The 17779-nt window shown below is 40.5% G+C and overlaps 1 protein-coding gene across 1 annotated transcript; it reads left to right on the top strand.

Moving 5' to 3' along the window:
* Window positions 1-6106: 6106 nt before the first annotated feature.
* LOC103379585 (capping actin protein of muscle Z-line subunit alpha 2) lies at window positions 6107-17317 on the top strand. The gene is made up of 10 exons (XM_008311182.2): window positions 6107-6205; window positions 12865-12928; window positions 13661-13712; window positions 13801-13864; window positions 14389-14595; window positions 14831-14910; window positions 15606-15684; window positions 15779-15850; window positions 15975-16037; window positions 16273-17317. Exons 1-10 carry the CDS (start codon window positions 6167-6169, stop codon window positions 16411-16413), a joined length of 861 nt encoding a protein of 286 aa, XP_008309404.1. The 5' UTR covers window positions 6107-6166; the 3' UTR covers window positions 16414-17317.
* The last annotated feature ends 462 nt before the right edge of the window (window positions 17318-17779 follow it).

The raw sequence follows: 17779 nt of genomic DNA, 5'->3' as shown, positions 1-17779 counted from the left end.
GAGCTGTAAAAGAAGATCTTTGTGAGTTTCTTCAATTCCTGCCAGTATATCAGTGTTGTTTTCAACTAAACGGGATGAGATTTAAGTCAATTATGAGGTCATTTAAACTAAAATATTATTATTATATTTCATCACAATACTTTTTGACAGATTTTTCTTTGGTGATGTGCTGTGGCTTCAAAAAAAGTGTTCTGCCAAGTCGACTCACATTCACTAAAAACTCCTAATGAGAGAGAGTTAGCCTGGCTGAAAGAAGGGAGGTGGAGGAGGTGGAGGAGGAGGCGGAGAAGGTGGAGGAGGTGGATGGCACCGAGTGGAGTGGAATTCCTGAGCACACACTCACCTAAACATGCTGGACACCAAAACACACACACACACAAAATACCTTTGCTGCCTTTGTTAGGGATTGTTGTTGTTGTTGTTGTTGTTGTTGTGGTGTTGTTGTTGTTGTTGTTGTTGACGTTGACCCTCCACTGTTGACTCTGTTTGTCTCTTGCAGTTTTGGTGCTGATCCAGAGTGAACATCAACAGCCTGACAACAGTCAGTAAGTGCCAGTCACCACAGATCACATATAAAAACAACATTTTCTAAGTTCTGTCTGTTTGAATCCATTTAGAGGGAATTGTATTATAAATCATGACTGAAGATGACGTATATAAGTGAACATGGTCTGTGACTGACAGCTGAAGTATCCAGTTAGAGCTTTTTTTAACCGTGCTCATGGAAATTGTTTTGTTAAGTCAATGCAAACGACCTTGACCTTGTCAGGTGCTGGGGGTCAAAGTGTCAAAATATCACCACCTCCTAGTATTTGCACTAATCTATTAACTCCCTACGAGGTGTGGAATCTCCTACGTTCTAGGGAAAAACACACAGGACACATATACATACAGTACTGCAGTATTTAGTAGTATTTAAGTGTTTTAAGTGTGCAGTATATTAACACCACAGTTCTGCCAGGGGGCAGTATTTAACTTGTCAATCCTTCAAATACATTCACAACCACTCAGTTGCACGGTCGGTGAACCAACAGCAATAAGGTCTCTTTAATTAGACTAATTAGACCTTTGTTACACAGAGGTTCTTATAAAACTGTTTATCTGAACTTTTGTACATTGTGTTTCCAAGCTTCCACCATGGCTAACACATTATTTACGCTCCATATTTTATCCCCAGATTTTCTCAGATTTACTCTTGCTACCTAACACTTTTATTCTGTCCATATTTTGTATCGAATGACTTGGTTTAACTGGACTTTGTCAGCCTGGCCACTAACCTGCTGAAGCCTTACCGTACGTAAGCCAACAGTAATTAAAATAAAACAGAATTGGCTAAAAAGGTGGACTTTTTTACGTGACATCACAGTTGCACAAAGCCCAGACTTGGAGTCGAGTTGGGCTGCGTCATCACCAGACGTGGCCCATATCCACATGGTACTGGGGATTTTTGCAGCCGTAGAATTGAACCTAATAGTGTCAGTTTCTTGTATGTGGTTGATGGTTGAGCGTCAGAGCTGACTGACAAAAACATCAACAACATAATAATTGCCAAATGCCATTCTAATCCCGAGTGAACCATCAACTCAGCAGCTGTGAGAGTATCTCCTGATACTGTTTGGATCTCATGCTTCATTGGACTTGACTCCGCTGGATTCTGCTTCCATTTAAGTGCAGCAGACATAATGACACACACAAGTGTGTTAAGTGCAGCAGCGCTGAAGCCCTGAGAGGACGATGATTCAATCTTCACACTATTTAGGGAAAAGTTTATGCTGCAATAAAAGAAACGGCTGCCTTGTTTGTTTCATTCTCTTTTCCAGAGGGAAAGTGTTCCTCAAACACCAGGATAAACTATTTTAGATTTTCTCTTTTTTTGTATAAACACACGGCTTTTAAATCAACTGCCTGTCACCTCCCCCAAATACTGCAACAGATCTGAACATTTAAGGGAAAACCTCAGGAGCGCAGACAGTAGATTTACATTTCCTCACTGTCCAAATTATTGTTGATCAATATTCCCAGGAGGAGAAGAAGAAGAAGAAGAAGACTTGGTTCGGTCGTGATCCCTGACTGTTTGACCTGGATTTGTGCCTCCAGTGTAAGACTGTGTCTCCAGGTGCATGTGTGTTTGTAGTCAAAACAGAAGCAGTTTGACTATGAATTATGTTAGCAGCTCTTACGCTCATGCCGATATTTTGGAGGTGAGGTTGACTCAGATGCAGCAGATGCCAGACATCTTTCTTTTCACACTTGAGAATGAAAAATGGCTTTTCGTTCCTAATGTGTAATCAAAATGTGTTTTCACTTACTGAACCTCTCCACTTGGTTCACATCTCTTATTTTCCTTGGTGCGACCTCAGAGAGTCAGATGTGCGCTGCTTCCTCCATTGTTGAGCTTCAGCTGCAGCGTGGTTTTGTCCGGGGCTCAAATCCATAACTCAGCACGTGGCCCGAGACACCTCTCCTAAAACAATCAGACCAACAGGCGTGTTGGCTGAAGATGTTCACATTCTTAGCATTCAGCCCTGGAGATCCATTTTCTGCAACTCCAGTTTGCACAATTGCATTGCGATCCAAAAGTGGATAGCATTGTCAAAATGTGAAAAATTGCTGCTTCTTTGTTTTTTTATTTCAGAGTTAAATCTACTTGACACAGAATTGTCTGGTTTGCAAGTTCTTTCTGAGAAAATAGGACAGAGCTGTAAATCCTGTGGTGGAGTGTGCAGCCCGGTGCAGCGCCACCTGACTAGAATAACTGCACCATCGCTCATACCAAAATGTAATCACCGTGAAAGGCCCAGTAATCAGGACTAGGAGCGCTGGTGTACCAGGGAATTCCAGGGGAGTGTGGTCACAGCCAGACTGGCGTTGACAGCTCATATCTGTGGGTTAGCGGGGCACCAGAGTCCCAGGAGGCCGTGTGGAGTCGGGGTAATTCTGTATCCACTCCATGATAGACGGCAACAGCATCGGGAGACAAACTAATAACTGAATAAAAAGTGAAGGCAAAACATTCACTTGAAACCAAGGCAACTGATAAAAAACAAGTTTAACTTTGTACTGAAGTAACTTTTTTGGAAGTGTGAAGAGCAACAGTGTCAAAAACACAAGGTTTAAGGAGGAACCACAGGAACAGGCTGTGCTGTGAACTTTGATCCACATTATTATACAACTACAAACAATATCAAATACTTTGTTTTTTAATCTGAGTGACTGATGTTGTAAATGTTCTAATCTTGTTCTTCTTTCTTGTGTCGTAGGCACGGCCTTCGAGACAGATGTGATACATCAACAGGACGTGATACGGTCAGTTGATAGAGATTCACTTTCATCCAAGTGCTGGTCCTGTGTTGTTAAAGCCAGGGTTTGACCCTCGGTGAGCTGTGATCTCTGTCAGGTGACACTGAGGTACAGTACACACAGACCACATCACACAGAGGTGACTGTCCTGGTTACCTCTACTCCTGACCTCACTGTGTTTACAGCATCACCTAGAGGAGGGACTGAAATACATCGTCTCAGCCAGAGGTTTGTAGATGCCGTGGCTGAACGGTTAGAACCTTCATTTCAACAGCATCTACTGAGCTGCTGTACGTCAGACTAAAACAGACACAGTCCCTCTCATGCCTCTTATGGCTCTGCCTCCGTATTCTTTGATGCACGGCCAAACAGACATTTCTCACACTGATACTCAGAGTGCTGTAGAGCAGAGAGGGAGCCACTCACTCACCGTGGTGCCGTATGACCAGAGAGATACTCATACAAAAGCCATTCTCCTGCTTCTAAACATCTTATCACTGGGCATCTCTAATACAGCACTGTAACTCGGAGCTGGTTATTGTCCCAGTGACAACAGTGTAATGAGTATCTGTGGTGACTAACTAAGTTGCTGGGGGTGAGTCATAGACCAGCCCCCTTTTCACATGCACGACTTCTCATTTGTCCGTTCGGCCCCTCAGAGGTGATGAGTACCTCCATTGTTGGTACAATAGTGACACTGCAGGCCTTTCAAGTTCTGGGATGATTGTACTGTGGTGTTGTTGAAATCTCTGCTAGGTTTGACCCTCCGCTTCATGGTCCCAAATGTAGAGCAGAAGAAACGTCGAGACATTTGTGCTGGAGAGCAGGGCCTCTTTAGGGAGTGAAGTCAAGACTTGGTGATTTATTAACTTCATTAATCATATTATAAAGTGGTGGTTGTGTTGTTTTTCTTTTCAAAAGTTGAAAGGATGTTGAAACATTTTTAATTTGGTACCCCACGTTTAGCCATCGTAATAACCATAGTTTGTAACTAAAAGGTGAACCCTTCAGGTACTCGTTTTAAAAATACGTCAAAATGCAGGCGTGGGTTTAATACCAGTGTTAGTCAGAAGAGGCTCTCTTTAAAAACCAAGTATTTATTGACTAACGCAGGAGTTCCTAGGAGCTGAGAGCTGGAACCTGCAGACCTAGTCTGTGTTGTCTGTCCTGCTGCAGTCCTTAGGGACACGGGAGAGGGACGATGTCCACAAACAGTTCAGGTACCACCACTAGGACGTCATGGCGGTTGTTAAAATAACATGTTATAAACCCTAGCTGCCACTGGATTGAGTTGGATTTGATTTGAACAAGCAAACATGAAAACCATTTGGGCTGCAACAAATTACACAACTGTGGCCCACACACCAGTCCAAGCCTGGTACACATGTCGTCCCAGCAACCCATGAGGGACACATGAACTCACTGGATGGTAGTTGATGGGATATGATGCAGACTGTGTGTGTGTGTGTGTGTGTGTGTGTAGTAATGACCGATGTAGTAATGATACATCAGAGGAGTCTATTGTTAGTTCAAAGAAGAGTCGCAGACGAAGGCGAAGGTGATGGATGGACAGAGTCAGATGACTATGACATTCAGATTACTATCATCGCGGCCCTCGCTGCTTTCACCCTGTAATAGTGGTGTATTACACTGGCTACACAAGTTCTGCAGTGACCCCAACAAGACAAACATAGCTGCAGTGGTGGAGCTGCATGAACTGTGTTTTCTCAAAGGAAGTATAAATTACAGTCTTGGAGGGAAACAGCAAAGCTCTGAGGAAGAGCAGAGCTGACAGGTGGCGGTTCAGACCAAAATAACACAATACTGCCACCACACAGGTTCACCTGGGTACTGCATGTTACACCTGACAGAAGGGCAGAGAAGAGAGGCCTGAGGTGCTGAAGTTTAGCTGCAGGCATTTGGTGTCACAGACTATAGCATATAGTTAACTTATTGCATTTATGAAGAGGGGCCAGATTAGAAATAATCCCATCTAGGCAGTTGGGGATGGATTTATTTAAAATCATCGGAATGTAATGTCGATATAATAACGTAAGACAAAATACTGCACTCAACCAATGGATCAATATTTTCTTACGTCCCTAGTTATTACAATAACATCCTGTGTAATATGTCATAGTGCGTGGATCAGGATGGTAGAGTGACGCAAACAGAATCGTCATTTAAAACGACATCTTTCTACTTAGTAGATGAAATGCTGTCTTAATCTCCTAAACCCAACACTTGTTCCACAGTCTGAGCTAATATTTAACAAACCTCCCAGTCTTTCTGCCCTTGAGACTCTGGTCCCAGTCAGTGAGCTGTGGTATTTGGTTACCTGGTTTACTTTTTCAGCATTTGCGTTAAAAAAAAAGTCCGAAAACACAGTGAATTGATTTCTGATTTCCTTTCTCTTCACTGTCACACTGACGTTGCTTTAATGTTCGAAAAACAATCCTCTGTCGCCATCCAGCGGTAGAATTATGGCATGCATAATGCGTTTGCATAGCCGACGGGCATTCCTTACTATGAAAGAATGCCACTCTTAGCAATATCTGTGCGGATTTCTGATCTCATCTTATTATTGAATAATATAAAGAATAATACAATTCAACTTCAGTGTAGTTTTCTATTTACATACATTTAGGGAACTGAGATTATTTAATTTTAAAGTAATAGAATTGGACATTTGCTTCGAATTTGACAAAATGAAGGAAGTGCTTGTTTGGTTAATTTTAACGTACATTTTAAATTTATTTTTACCTAAATTAATGCTCAACAATGTTTTGTTATGTCAACTGAACAGGAAGCCGCCCATGCGGTGACGTCACACAGCTCTGACAACCTGGTGGTGCCGGAAGAAAAGATGGCGGATCATGAGGAGCAGCTATCCGACGAGGAAAAGGTAAAACGCCGAATAAATGTAACATTTACACATGTAGACGCCTAAGGATCACACTAGAACTTGGGTTTTCGCTTTGACATTCGTGTCATAGTCTCAGTTTGTTCCTATGCGGACCGGCATCGTTATTAAGTGCTGTAGAAAACCCAGGCCTCGGCACAGGCACTGCCGCTGCCGCTTTTGCTCTTATTATTTTTAGCTCAACTTCCGCTCTTTTGCGACGCTCATACGGAGGCTCCTTCTACGGTCCGTGCTCAAAATAGGAACCATGGACCTAATATAAATTCACCTCACGCTGACCTGTCGTGTCCATTCTCTTCTGTGAACATTTATTTTTTAACTCTCCGTATCAGCTTCTGTTAGTGAAGTTTTCTTACACCACTGATCGGTAGCTGGTGGATGTAGCTTAGCCGCTGCCTGCTATTACAGCCCCGCTAACACGCCCTTTTCTCAATGTGAGAATCTTCTTTCGCTGTTCTTTCACATTCACTTTTGATAATAGAGGTTTTAAATGTGTTGTGATAAATTCTGCAACAGTTGTTGAAAATTCGAAGTATATTGACTGCAACGCGATATGTTAAGACGTGTAGCTACTGTGATCGGCGGCCACTAATCAAACATTACACCATGAAATGACACAACCACGTTTACTACGATAATATCCTGTCATAAAAATATGTTTCCCTCGTCCTGTCATTTGGAATTAGATGTTTGATTTAAGCACCGAAACTGAGGACAAGTTGGTCAGTGAATTGTATTTCTCTACATGAAATCGTTTAAAATAACCTCGGTTTCTGTATATTTTTTTCTTGTGCTTTTATTTTGCATAAATAGTACAATTTTTCTGCCTTGTATTCATGCATTTAAAAGACATTTGTGTATGCACAGTATTTACAAGTCGGTAAAGAATGGGTTAATAATTATACTCTAAAGAAGAGTTCCACTTAGTTTAGTTGTGTTTTGAAAGTACATGTAAGTTAATACCGTTACATGGAAACATTTTTACAAAAGTTGAAATTGCCTCGGCCTATGTCCAGCTGTTTTCTGAGTTTATATTGCTTGTAATCTCCAAAAATGCAGTCCAATAGTCTTACATAAAAAGTTGTACATATATCCTTAAACAACAATACACGTCTTTGACTGTGTTAGAACAGGGCTGTAATAATCATTACGTTCTTGCCAGGCTTCATCAAGTCACAGTAAAAGCTCTAGAAATGTTATTTCCCATAAACACGTCTTTGTGTAGATTATGTAAACAGTCACAGATAAAACTGTGTCTGACTGTGTTTGTTGACTTCCCACAACAGGCTGAGTCAGAGGTTTTTATACAGCCAGTGCTGTTCATTGATCCACTGGTGTGAATGTAACGTGCTCCTCAACACCCAGGCACCAGCTGAGAGCCAAGTATTTCATGACAGGGCTTTGGAGAGTGGAGCACTCTCCAATCTGCCTTTTATAAACTGTACCAATCACTTTTAATACAGCGTACATTGATGAACATTTTCTGTTCTGGTTCAGTCAGTTGGATTTTTACAGAGTAGAGGAATGTGGTTTTTTTTAGAATTGTACATGAATAAACGTGTGACGTCAGCAGGTTACACTGTGTCTGTGCGTCCACTGTTAGAACTAAGGGTGCACTGATACCTGTTCTGGTATTTTGCCCGTAGTCTTGTTGATACATTGTCTAATGTGGTGATGAAGATACAGAAGTGTTTGTTTCCTTTTGGATTAAAATAACCTTCTGTCTGACTGAGCATTTTGCTGCTTGTTGTCCTTATTGTGGTTTGGGTTGAGCTCACACTAAAGCGCTGCTCATTACAGAACAAAAAGCTATCGGAGAACTGTAGTGAAAACCTGTGCTAATACTATTGTTTATCCAGAAAAACAGGTCTCTGTTTTTGAAATGAGCCATGGATGACACCGGTGTTATCTTGCTAACACACTCACTGGTAGATATTGTCTAGAACTTTATGGACAGTATCAAAATAAGAACAATGTGATGTGTTTAAAATTGGTCCCCATTCAGAATCCTTGGCACTTTAGAGAGTAGAGAGTAGAGTAGAGTAGGGCTTTATTCACTTAGCTGACGATGTGTTTAAAATTGGTCCCCATTCAGAATCCTTGGCACTTTAGAGAGTAGAGAGTAGAGTAGAGTAGGGCTTTATTCACTTAGCTGACGATGTGTCTTCACGCAGGAAATACTTCTCAACAGGTTTTTGTGGGAAGTCCTACTTTGATCTGATATCATTGTTTGACAAGAATTTTAATCTCTCTTTGTTAAAGGCTGCTGGAAATTCCCAGTTAGGCCATTTCAGAAATGTTTTATAGTTAGTCTGTAACATTAACTTTGATAAATACAAAATATGAGTTCAACACTCCCCCTCTTTTGTTGTTATTCAGTAGTTCTGACCGACCAGGAGGAGTAATTAATTAAAGGTTTTTTGCTGTGTGATATGTTTCTTTTCTTGAGTGGCACAGTAGTGGTTTTAGCCTTTTTGAACTCTTCGAGCACAGGCCTGCAAACTTCCTGAATACATCGATCAAACCACAGAAGAATTAGAGGAAACCCTCATTACTCAATGTTCCTCCTGTGGATTATTTTACTTCACTTGTGCCTGGGCAAGTACGAAAAAAAAAAGATAAAATAAAATTCAATTTTTAATTGAATCATCTAATGATTTTCGCGATATTGAGTTGTAGCATGAGATGATGTATTGAGTGTAAGATAAAGTTCAGATCCTAACCCGACCTCCTCACGTGTTGTTTGACTAAATTTCACAATCGTTTCGACACCGTTTCGACACCTTTTACTAACCCTAACATATCCTCAAAGGGCTTGTGGGTGCGGGGGGTGGGGGGGTAATAATTGCATTCACTTAAGTAGAGTAGTAGTTGATTAATTAATTAATTGATTAATTAGTTAATTTTATGAAATTTACATCGAGTGCATTTTCCTCTTCAGAGTACAGTATGTGGTGAACAAAATGAATGAACTGACAGGAGATTGTTAAAGATTTTAAAGATGCACTTATGATGTCATATAATGTCATGTTTATATAACCACTAGGGCTTAACAGCAGTGTCACAATTACTTTCATTGTCCATTTTATTTTCATGATAGGGAACGTCTCGTGGCTGCGTCGTACGTCTCCATAAAAAGATGTCACTGTTCATAAATGAAAAATTATAAGAAACGTCTCGGGGCTGCATCGTACATCTCCATAAAACGATTGTCACTGTTCATAAAAAAAAAATTGAGCCATAATATCCTGCCATCCCCAACATCCTGTTGTTGAAAGGCCAGATGTTTTGCAGACACAACGACTTTTATTTATTTTTTTTGTATTTTAAATGACAGAATAAAGAGTATACGCTGGAAGCTGCTCGTGAATCGTAATACTTTGTCTTTAGGATGGTGTTCTTTGGAGAACTGTAGAGTTTCAGAATAAGTGACGTCTCCACTTTGGAGGCTGTAATGTAACCCAGTAATATCCCTAACACTGCATAGTTGGCTGCTGGTAGTAAAGTGACACTACTAGTACTGGTACAGCATGAGGAGAAGTTGCTGCTGGGTTTAAAAGGTTTAAAGGGTGAGAATGAAGCACAGTGGAAGTTCATCAGAAAAAAGACAACATTGTTACAGTATTGATGCCGTTGATTGACTCTCCAATTTAAATTGTCGTTGCTGCTCAGAGAAATGCTCAGAGAATTTTCTGCTGTTGTGTTTAATGAACTGAAAGTGAAATGACCCCTAGGTCTGGTAAGAGAACACCATAAATAGTTCTGCAACATAACATTACTGTGCTCACAGACACAGCACGTCCAGAGTTTTCTCTTTAGGATCACATTATTTTTTTTTAGTTATTTTCCTGTCTGGGTGAAACATCACAACTCTGTGAATTTCTGTATCTTTTATCTAAATAATAGGCTGAGAGTTTCTTTTTTCCATCGTCAATAACAGCTCTGTACACACAGATTATTACGCTGATGTGAGTACAGTGTTTACAAGTCTTTTTGTAGTTGGGAGATAAGTAATGGTTTATTTAGTAAATGGTTAAAAAATAATACAGGAAGAATATGGTGGATATCATTGGAAATTAAATAGAAAACCTGAATAGAATTTGTCTTTATTTTAATCCATTACCATTTTTGTGCATCTTTAATGTGAACATAGTTTATATAATTCTATATTATAATAATATTATGTATAATATTATAATTTGTTATAGTCACATCATTGTGTAATATAATTCCAGTATTGTAATACAAAATGTTATTTTTTATTTAATAATAATATTTTTTATTAATATTATTATACAGTGAGACCAGTTCTCAGTATCAGACAGTCCAGTTCCTGTCATCATCTACAGCTCCTGATCTGGACCTCATATCCAGATGTCACTGCACCTACAGAGACCATCCCCCAACCCCCAATATTTCCACATAACCCACTTATTTGCGTCTTAACTCTGCCCCCATCTTCTGCCCCTCCATCTTGGATAATGTAACAAAGAACATCCAGCAAATGTGATAAAAGTCACAGAGATGATGGTGCCTGGTGGCCAAAAAAAAAAAATTTTCCCCCAGATTTTCCCCCTCCTGGTTTTCAGTGCCATTATTCATCTGCTCTGGTGCGATGGGTGATTTTTAATGGCAGGATTAAGACAAACGTGGTTTCAGTGTCGGCGGCTGTAGTGAGTGGGATTAAGAAACGGTGTCGGGACATGCAGTAGTGGGAGTGTCTGCTGCAGGGGGTTAGGGGCTGATGGGTAATATGATGATGAATGTACAGTCAATAGACACCAGCTGGGGTCTGGCCAAGAGAACACAAAGACACACGCAGCTAATGCTCCATAGGTGTGTGTGTGTGTGTGTGTGAGACCTTGTGTTGACTGAAGTTGATGTGGACTCCACCGTGGTGAACTGGGGTTGGACTTTTTTGAATTGGCAGTGATGTAATTGTTTGTTCTGTGTCTAATGCTTTGTTACAGTTCTGGTTTGTGAAAAGACAGAGAATCCTTTTATATTTGTCTCTTTTTGAAACGATTTCTTCCATTATTCTGTTCATTAATTATGTAAATACGTTGGCAACATTGTTGAACTGTCAAACCTGTCCTGCACAGTGACAGTCGGTACTCAGTGTTGGCACCGAGTCCCAGAGCTGTGATGTGTTCCATTGTGTCAGGCTGCTACTGAAGGAGGAGGAGGAGGAGGAGGAGGAAGAGGAAGAGCCCAAACTTAATTAACACCTGTGCAGTAATTACATCTGCAGTCCAACATTTCCTTTCCCTTCAAATATGACATCCTTCACAGATCTAATGTCATGTTCTTCAAACATGAGGTTTTTCCTGAAAACATCATTGACCCTTTTGTTGATATGATAAAAACTGTAAGGTGAAAATCACTGAAAAATGACATTTATGTGAAGGTCTTGTGTAACTCTTTTAAATGATTTTAGAAAAAAAAAACAATCTAAAAATACACAGGATGATTTGAATATCGCTGCTCGTGGTGCAGAACGTCATCATGTGATTTGAAATCTGTAGAAAGTAGGAAATGACGAGGCGTAACAACGAGTCTTTACCTGTGTCATCAACAGAACCCTGTCATCTCTTCTGGTCGTGCTGCTCTCAGGTATAGGAGCAGGTTTAGTTTACTGTCATCACTGATCTGCTAATGGACACTTGTCATCGCTAGAGGACAAGTAAAATAAAATGAATCAATGCTGTGAATATTTGCAAGTTATCTTATGAATCAACAGTGTTGTAGAATCTCAGTACGTGATTGTGAAGCAGAGTATCGTAATATTTCAGTGTTGAAGTTCCTCTGTGTCCAGTGGAGGTTATTGTTCATTTAAAGTTGTATGAATGTATTTCTACAGGGATATCAAGTAATAAACATGTTCAGCATCAGTGGATCCTAATGATTATGTGGCAGAAGATCAGACCAGTGCAGAAACACACACACACACACACACACAACACAGGCATCTAGGCTACGACCCAAGTGACTTTATTCCTCTCAGCGTTGCTCATTAGCAGGAATCAATCTGGGAGGAACTTGTGTATACACACACACACACACACACACACAGACTGTTAATAGGGGCTCATGGGACACATGCGAACGCACAGACACGCACACACAGGAACTCTTTTTCCCTGATTCAACAGCCTGTGACCCTGGAGGAGAACCTGGCTGAACCACTGAGCCACTGAGCCACTGAGCCTGTCAGAGATGTGGACGTACGCAGGTGCAGAGAAAGATCGGCTCAGTGTCTGGGTGTTTGTGTGTTTGTGTGTGTTGGTCTTCAGTACATTTTTATCTCCTTATATGGTCGTAAAACCATCCGCGGGAAGAAATGTGCCGTCGTCGTCTCTCTGTCAGTTTGACATGTGACCTGGAAACAGGAAGTGTTACGGTTCAGAAGAGAAGTGAGAGAAAAAAGGAAAAAGTACCGGTCGGTTTGCCTCAGACTAAAAAAATGCTGAGCTGCATCACCAAAAACAATGAGAAAAGAAATCTGACGCCCCCTGTTGGCTGCACATGTACTATACAGGAGGTGTTTTTGTTGGGGCTTGTAGACAAATAATGTGATGCAAATGAGTGCAGGCAGAAGGAAGGGTTAAACATCCATTAAGTTAAAGTGTCTTTGTTTGCAGGTACGCATAGCCGCAAACTTTGTCATCCACGCCCCACCAGGAGAGTTCAACGAAGTCTTCAACGGTGAGTTGTCTGGTTCTTCACTTTTTATGTTTTTGTTGTAATAAAAATATTATTTTCTTTTTGGGTTTTCTAGTAAAAAAGCATTAGAAATGCACAAATTGTTAGTTATTATCTGTGCACCAATCACACACACGTGTGATGTAAAGCACCTTTAAGTTAAAAAGACAAATGATCTGACATTTTATTTTTGGTAAAAAAAATACATTTCAGACAAGTGCAGTTTCTGAACTGCAGGGGGCACTGTTACTGCAGTAAATGTTTTTTTTTCTTGCTGAGATAAAGGCTGAAAGGGAAACAGTTGTGAACAGAATCAAACATTTGAATTTGTGATGTACTTTAGAAATCAAATCAGAATTAAAGTTAAAAAAATAAAGGAGTTTAAAAACTCATCAATGAAGCCCATTGTTGGACTCCTCCACCTTTAATGATTACAGTCTAACCATTTTTAACTGTGTTGGGACCAGTTTTTATGCAACTGTAAGTTGTAGTTTACAGTAACATCCTGTTGCACAGTAAGAGAGGGTTGTGACATCAGAGCAGCATGGATCGTGTGTGTCTGTGTGCCCTGTTCCCTCCACTCCTGCCCTCGGCCCTTTGTCTGAGTTTACAGCCTTTTCCGTTGAGCTCATTCACAGCGTCTGCTCTGTTGTCATAAATGCTGCGACGGTTGACTTTGTGCAGGTTAGTCCTGGTGCTGGTCTGCTCTAACTGTCTCCACTCTCATCCTATCAGATGTGCGATTGCTGCTCAACAATGACAATCTTCTCAGGGAAGGTGCATCACAGTAAGTCTCATGTCTTCTCAGTAACATGTCACTATATTAGTACATGTTAATCATCTAAAAACATTTTCTGTCCTGTTTGTCTTTGCAGTGCATTTGCACAGTACAACTTGGACCAGTTTACTCCAGTGAAAATCGAGGGCTATGAAGAACAGGTGTGTTTCCACTGTGATAGGAGACATTTACAGCTGTAGTCACAGTTGTGTCGATGACCCACATATTCTTACCCTCGGCCTTTATGGCCTGTCTCTGCCCTAAGTTATAAACCTAATTCATTTATGACTGGTGTAGTAAATCTTCCGTGACGTCGTGGTCCCGTCTCGTGGGAATCAAATGGTAGTCACTTGTTAACATCAGTGTCGTTGCTGCCTGTGAGATTATGAGTCAGTCGAGCGCAACATGTGCTGCTGCCCCCAAGTGTCAGCAATCATTGCAGCATCTTATGTAAAGATGTCATCATGTTCCACTGGTGCCACACCGCAGCCTAAAACTCCCCCGTCTCTAACCCAGCAGGCCGATCGAAATCTAAATCTCTCTGACTGATAACTTTGTCTCCTCCTGTTGTTGTTCTTTTCTTTTTTAGACAGTTTAGGCTTCATTTTATTTATTTTATTTCCCCGTCTCTCTTCTCTCTTAATATTAGTTCTTGTTTATTGTGCCTTGTTGTCGTTTGTAACAGGTCTTAATCACAGAGCATGGTGATCTTGGAAACGGCCGGGTCCTGGACCCCAAGAACAAGATCTCCTTCAAGTTTGACCACCTGAGGAAGGAGGCCAGTGACCCACGGCCACACGAGGGCGATAGCTCCCTGGAGGGATGGAGGAGCTCCGTGGACTCTGCCGTCAGGGCCTACGTCAAGGAGCACTATCCCAACGGAGTTTGCACCGTACGTCTCTGCTGATTTTCAACAGTGACTGAATCAACGTTTATGTTTCACAAGAACGTTCACAGTTTAGTCTCATTGATGTTGTCGAACCATCGTCTGTTCTGCATATTGATGAATACACTTCCAGTCTGGAGGCTCTGTGTGATTTAGCAGTAAATTAGAAGTTTAAATTTCTCACTTCAGTCCAGGACAGTTCCAAAAACCTGACCTCAGTTTTTTGTTTTTCTCTCCTTAGATTTATGGGAAAACTATTGATGGACATCAAACCATCATTGTGTGCATCGAGTGCCATCAATTTCAACCAAAAAATTTCTGGTACGTACATTAGTCAGTGTCCTCACTCATGTCTTAATTCAAACATCGGCTTCAAGTTTTTGCTGCAGCGGCAAAGCATTAAAGATCGTGGAGTCACTTTTGATCCGACACCAAAACAGCCCTGCAGAAATAAACAAGATTAGAAAAAAAAAGACGTGCAGTAGAAGGTATGAAGGCATTAGTGTAATGGACGCTTAACTCTGGAGCTCTGGGCTGTTGGCTCTCAGAACTGTTTCTGATCGGGTTAATCTAATGGGATAAGAACGACAACAATCCTCTTTGCTGCAGGACTTGACTGGGTTTATGGGTCGTAGGGTGTAAGTAGCCTGAGCCTCTTTAGGAAACTGCTGCTGCTGCTAACTGTCCCTACGACCATGATGTTTTAGTTTTAAAGATCATATTTTTTAATTGTGCTAATGCTAATTTTTTAATAACTTCTGTTGGATAAACATTTGTTTTTTCAAGGGTCATAATTTGTATACAATACAGGTGTTTAATCTGAACTAACGTTTTCTCTGATCATGACCAGTTTCATTGGTTTCTGTTAACAACAAAAACCAGCAGGAGAATCTCCTCATTAGCAGCTTAAACTCTGACAACAGCAGGAGGATTTACATGAGGTTCAATGATTGAAGGTGGAAATGACAACAAGCAGCTGACAGCAGAGAAAGTAAAGTCTTTCTTTCTTTGGACAGGAATGGACGCTGGAGGTCAGAGTGGAAGTTCATCATCTCCCCCTCCTCCACTCAGGTGGCAGGGATCATGAAAATCCAGGTATTTACCCTGTGTGCAGTGTAACAGCATATAAACAAACAGGTCCAATACCATCAATGAAATGAGAGTTGAAACAGGATCGTCATCTCTGCAGGTTCATTACTATGAGGATGGAAATGTTCAGCTGGTCAGCCACAAAGAAGTCCAGGAGTCCATGTCCATCTCTGTGAGTGAATTCATTATTATATTATTATTAGTTCAGCTAACATAATGTGATATTGTGTTGTTTTTTTTCTCCTTATATCAGTAGTTTACTATTATATTATCACTGTGTCTTTGCTCTCCTGCAGAACGAGGCTGCAACTGCAAAGGAGTTTGTTAAGATCATGGAAGCTGCAGAGAACGACTATCAGGTTTGTAACCACATATGTGAAAAAAATGTCTCTATACATAACAACAAACTGTACCTACTGTGGAGTTGTTAGTAAAAAAATACAAATTAATTAGCTTTTTAAAAAGCTTTTCTACAGTTACTGTAACTAATACTTGCAGTCCATCAACTATCCTCCAGAAATGATTGTCAAATATTAGGATCAGTTTTTAACATACTCTAATAAATACCCTTGCGTCGGGTTCTTTTTATTGCAGACGGCCATCAACGAAAATTACCAGACCATGTCGGACACTACCTTCAAAGCCTTACGCCGCCAGCTTCCTGTGACGCGCACCAAGATCGACTGGAACAAGATCCTGAGCTACAAGATCGGCAAGGAGATGCAGAACGCCTAGACACAGCTCCGAGGAAAAACAGACCAGGACAACGAACAACGGTGCATGACTGGATAGTTGTTTTGTCTTTGTACAAAAATAAAATAAAATTAGAGATCCGGGGACAAAAAGTCAAAGGTTTGGTCTCATGGTCAGACGTCACCTTACACATTGGATGTCCAAATATGTACATGTTATTTTGTTTGATATAGACACTGTAACTCCACTGTATATTAAATATATGATGAACATCATATTTGGGGAAAACTGAAACTCGACATAGGAAATGAAGGGGTCACTCGTATGCAAAACACCATTTAAAATGCAGTATCGTGTGCAATATTTATTGTCGGTGAGACCAAACTTTTTGTTTGACCTGCTAAAACATAAATCATCTGGAGAAATTTTGCAATATTTGGTGAATTTGATGTTTTTACTGAAGAGCTCAGATAAAAGCGTTTAAAAAACGACTTCCTTTTCTCTTAACGGTTAACGTCCAAAACAGTCGACGGCAATTAACGACTGGTGTTGAACGACTGGTAACTATGGCAAAGTCACCTCTGTCAGTTGTCCTTGTTTCTTTATTTTGGTACTTCCTCCAACGTCTGTCCTGTTTGTCAGAGCACCAGCTCACAGCGGAATTAAACGCCTTTTTTTCTCTGTGTCCATCTAACACGCTTGATTAACACCACCGTCCGTCGCTAAGTCACATGCATAATGTACAATTTACAATAAAATCACAAAAAGTATCACATCCTCCTCCAGTGCTTATTTTTATTAAAAAACAACCCGTCTGTATTATATAACAAGGCATATTGTAATATATACCTGTATGGAAACACGCTGTCAGTTTGGTGATTTATTTCCATGAGAGTAATTGTAATTCAGTCACAATTCTGTTGGATTAAATGACAAATTTTCTATCCACCGACTCACTGATAATTATTTTATAACTTTGTGTCATTGTTTAACCTAATTTTTTATAATTAACTTCAACCTCGTCTTCCTAGCACGTGAATTACATTACTGAGGTTGGGTTTTTTCTGCCTCAGGAAAATTATAATTTCTCTTACTGCGCCAGTGGCTGTGAAAGATGGGAAAAAATGAACTTGTGAGCCCACTGAGATGATTACATTTTTATAATTTAAAATAAATTCTATTCTATAGTAAAAAAGTAAATTGGGGTCAGATCACGTAGAGCTCTTTGGTTACAGCGTAATATTCCTGTTCAGTTCCAGATGGAGACTGTCAGTGTTTTAGTATTGAGTTGATTTGTTCTCCCTGAGTCTGTAGGTTTCTCCAAGTACAAAAAAACAAAAAACAAAATAACATGCAGGATTGTTTTAAATAATCCCAGTCATGACTGGGAGGTGGATGAGAATAAGGG

Source organism: Cynoglossus semilaevis, chromosome 6 (assembly GCF_000523025.1).
Source record: "Cynoglossus semilaevis isolate Cse_v1.0 chromosome 6, Cse_v1.0, whole genome shotgun sequence".
In the NCBI taxonomy this organism is placed as follows: Eukaryota; Metazoa; Chordata; class Actinopteri; order Pleuronectiformes; family Cynoglossidae; genus Cynoglossus; species Cynoglossus semilaevis.
This window is presented reverse-complemented; position numbering and strand designations above follow the sequence as displayed.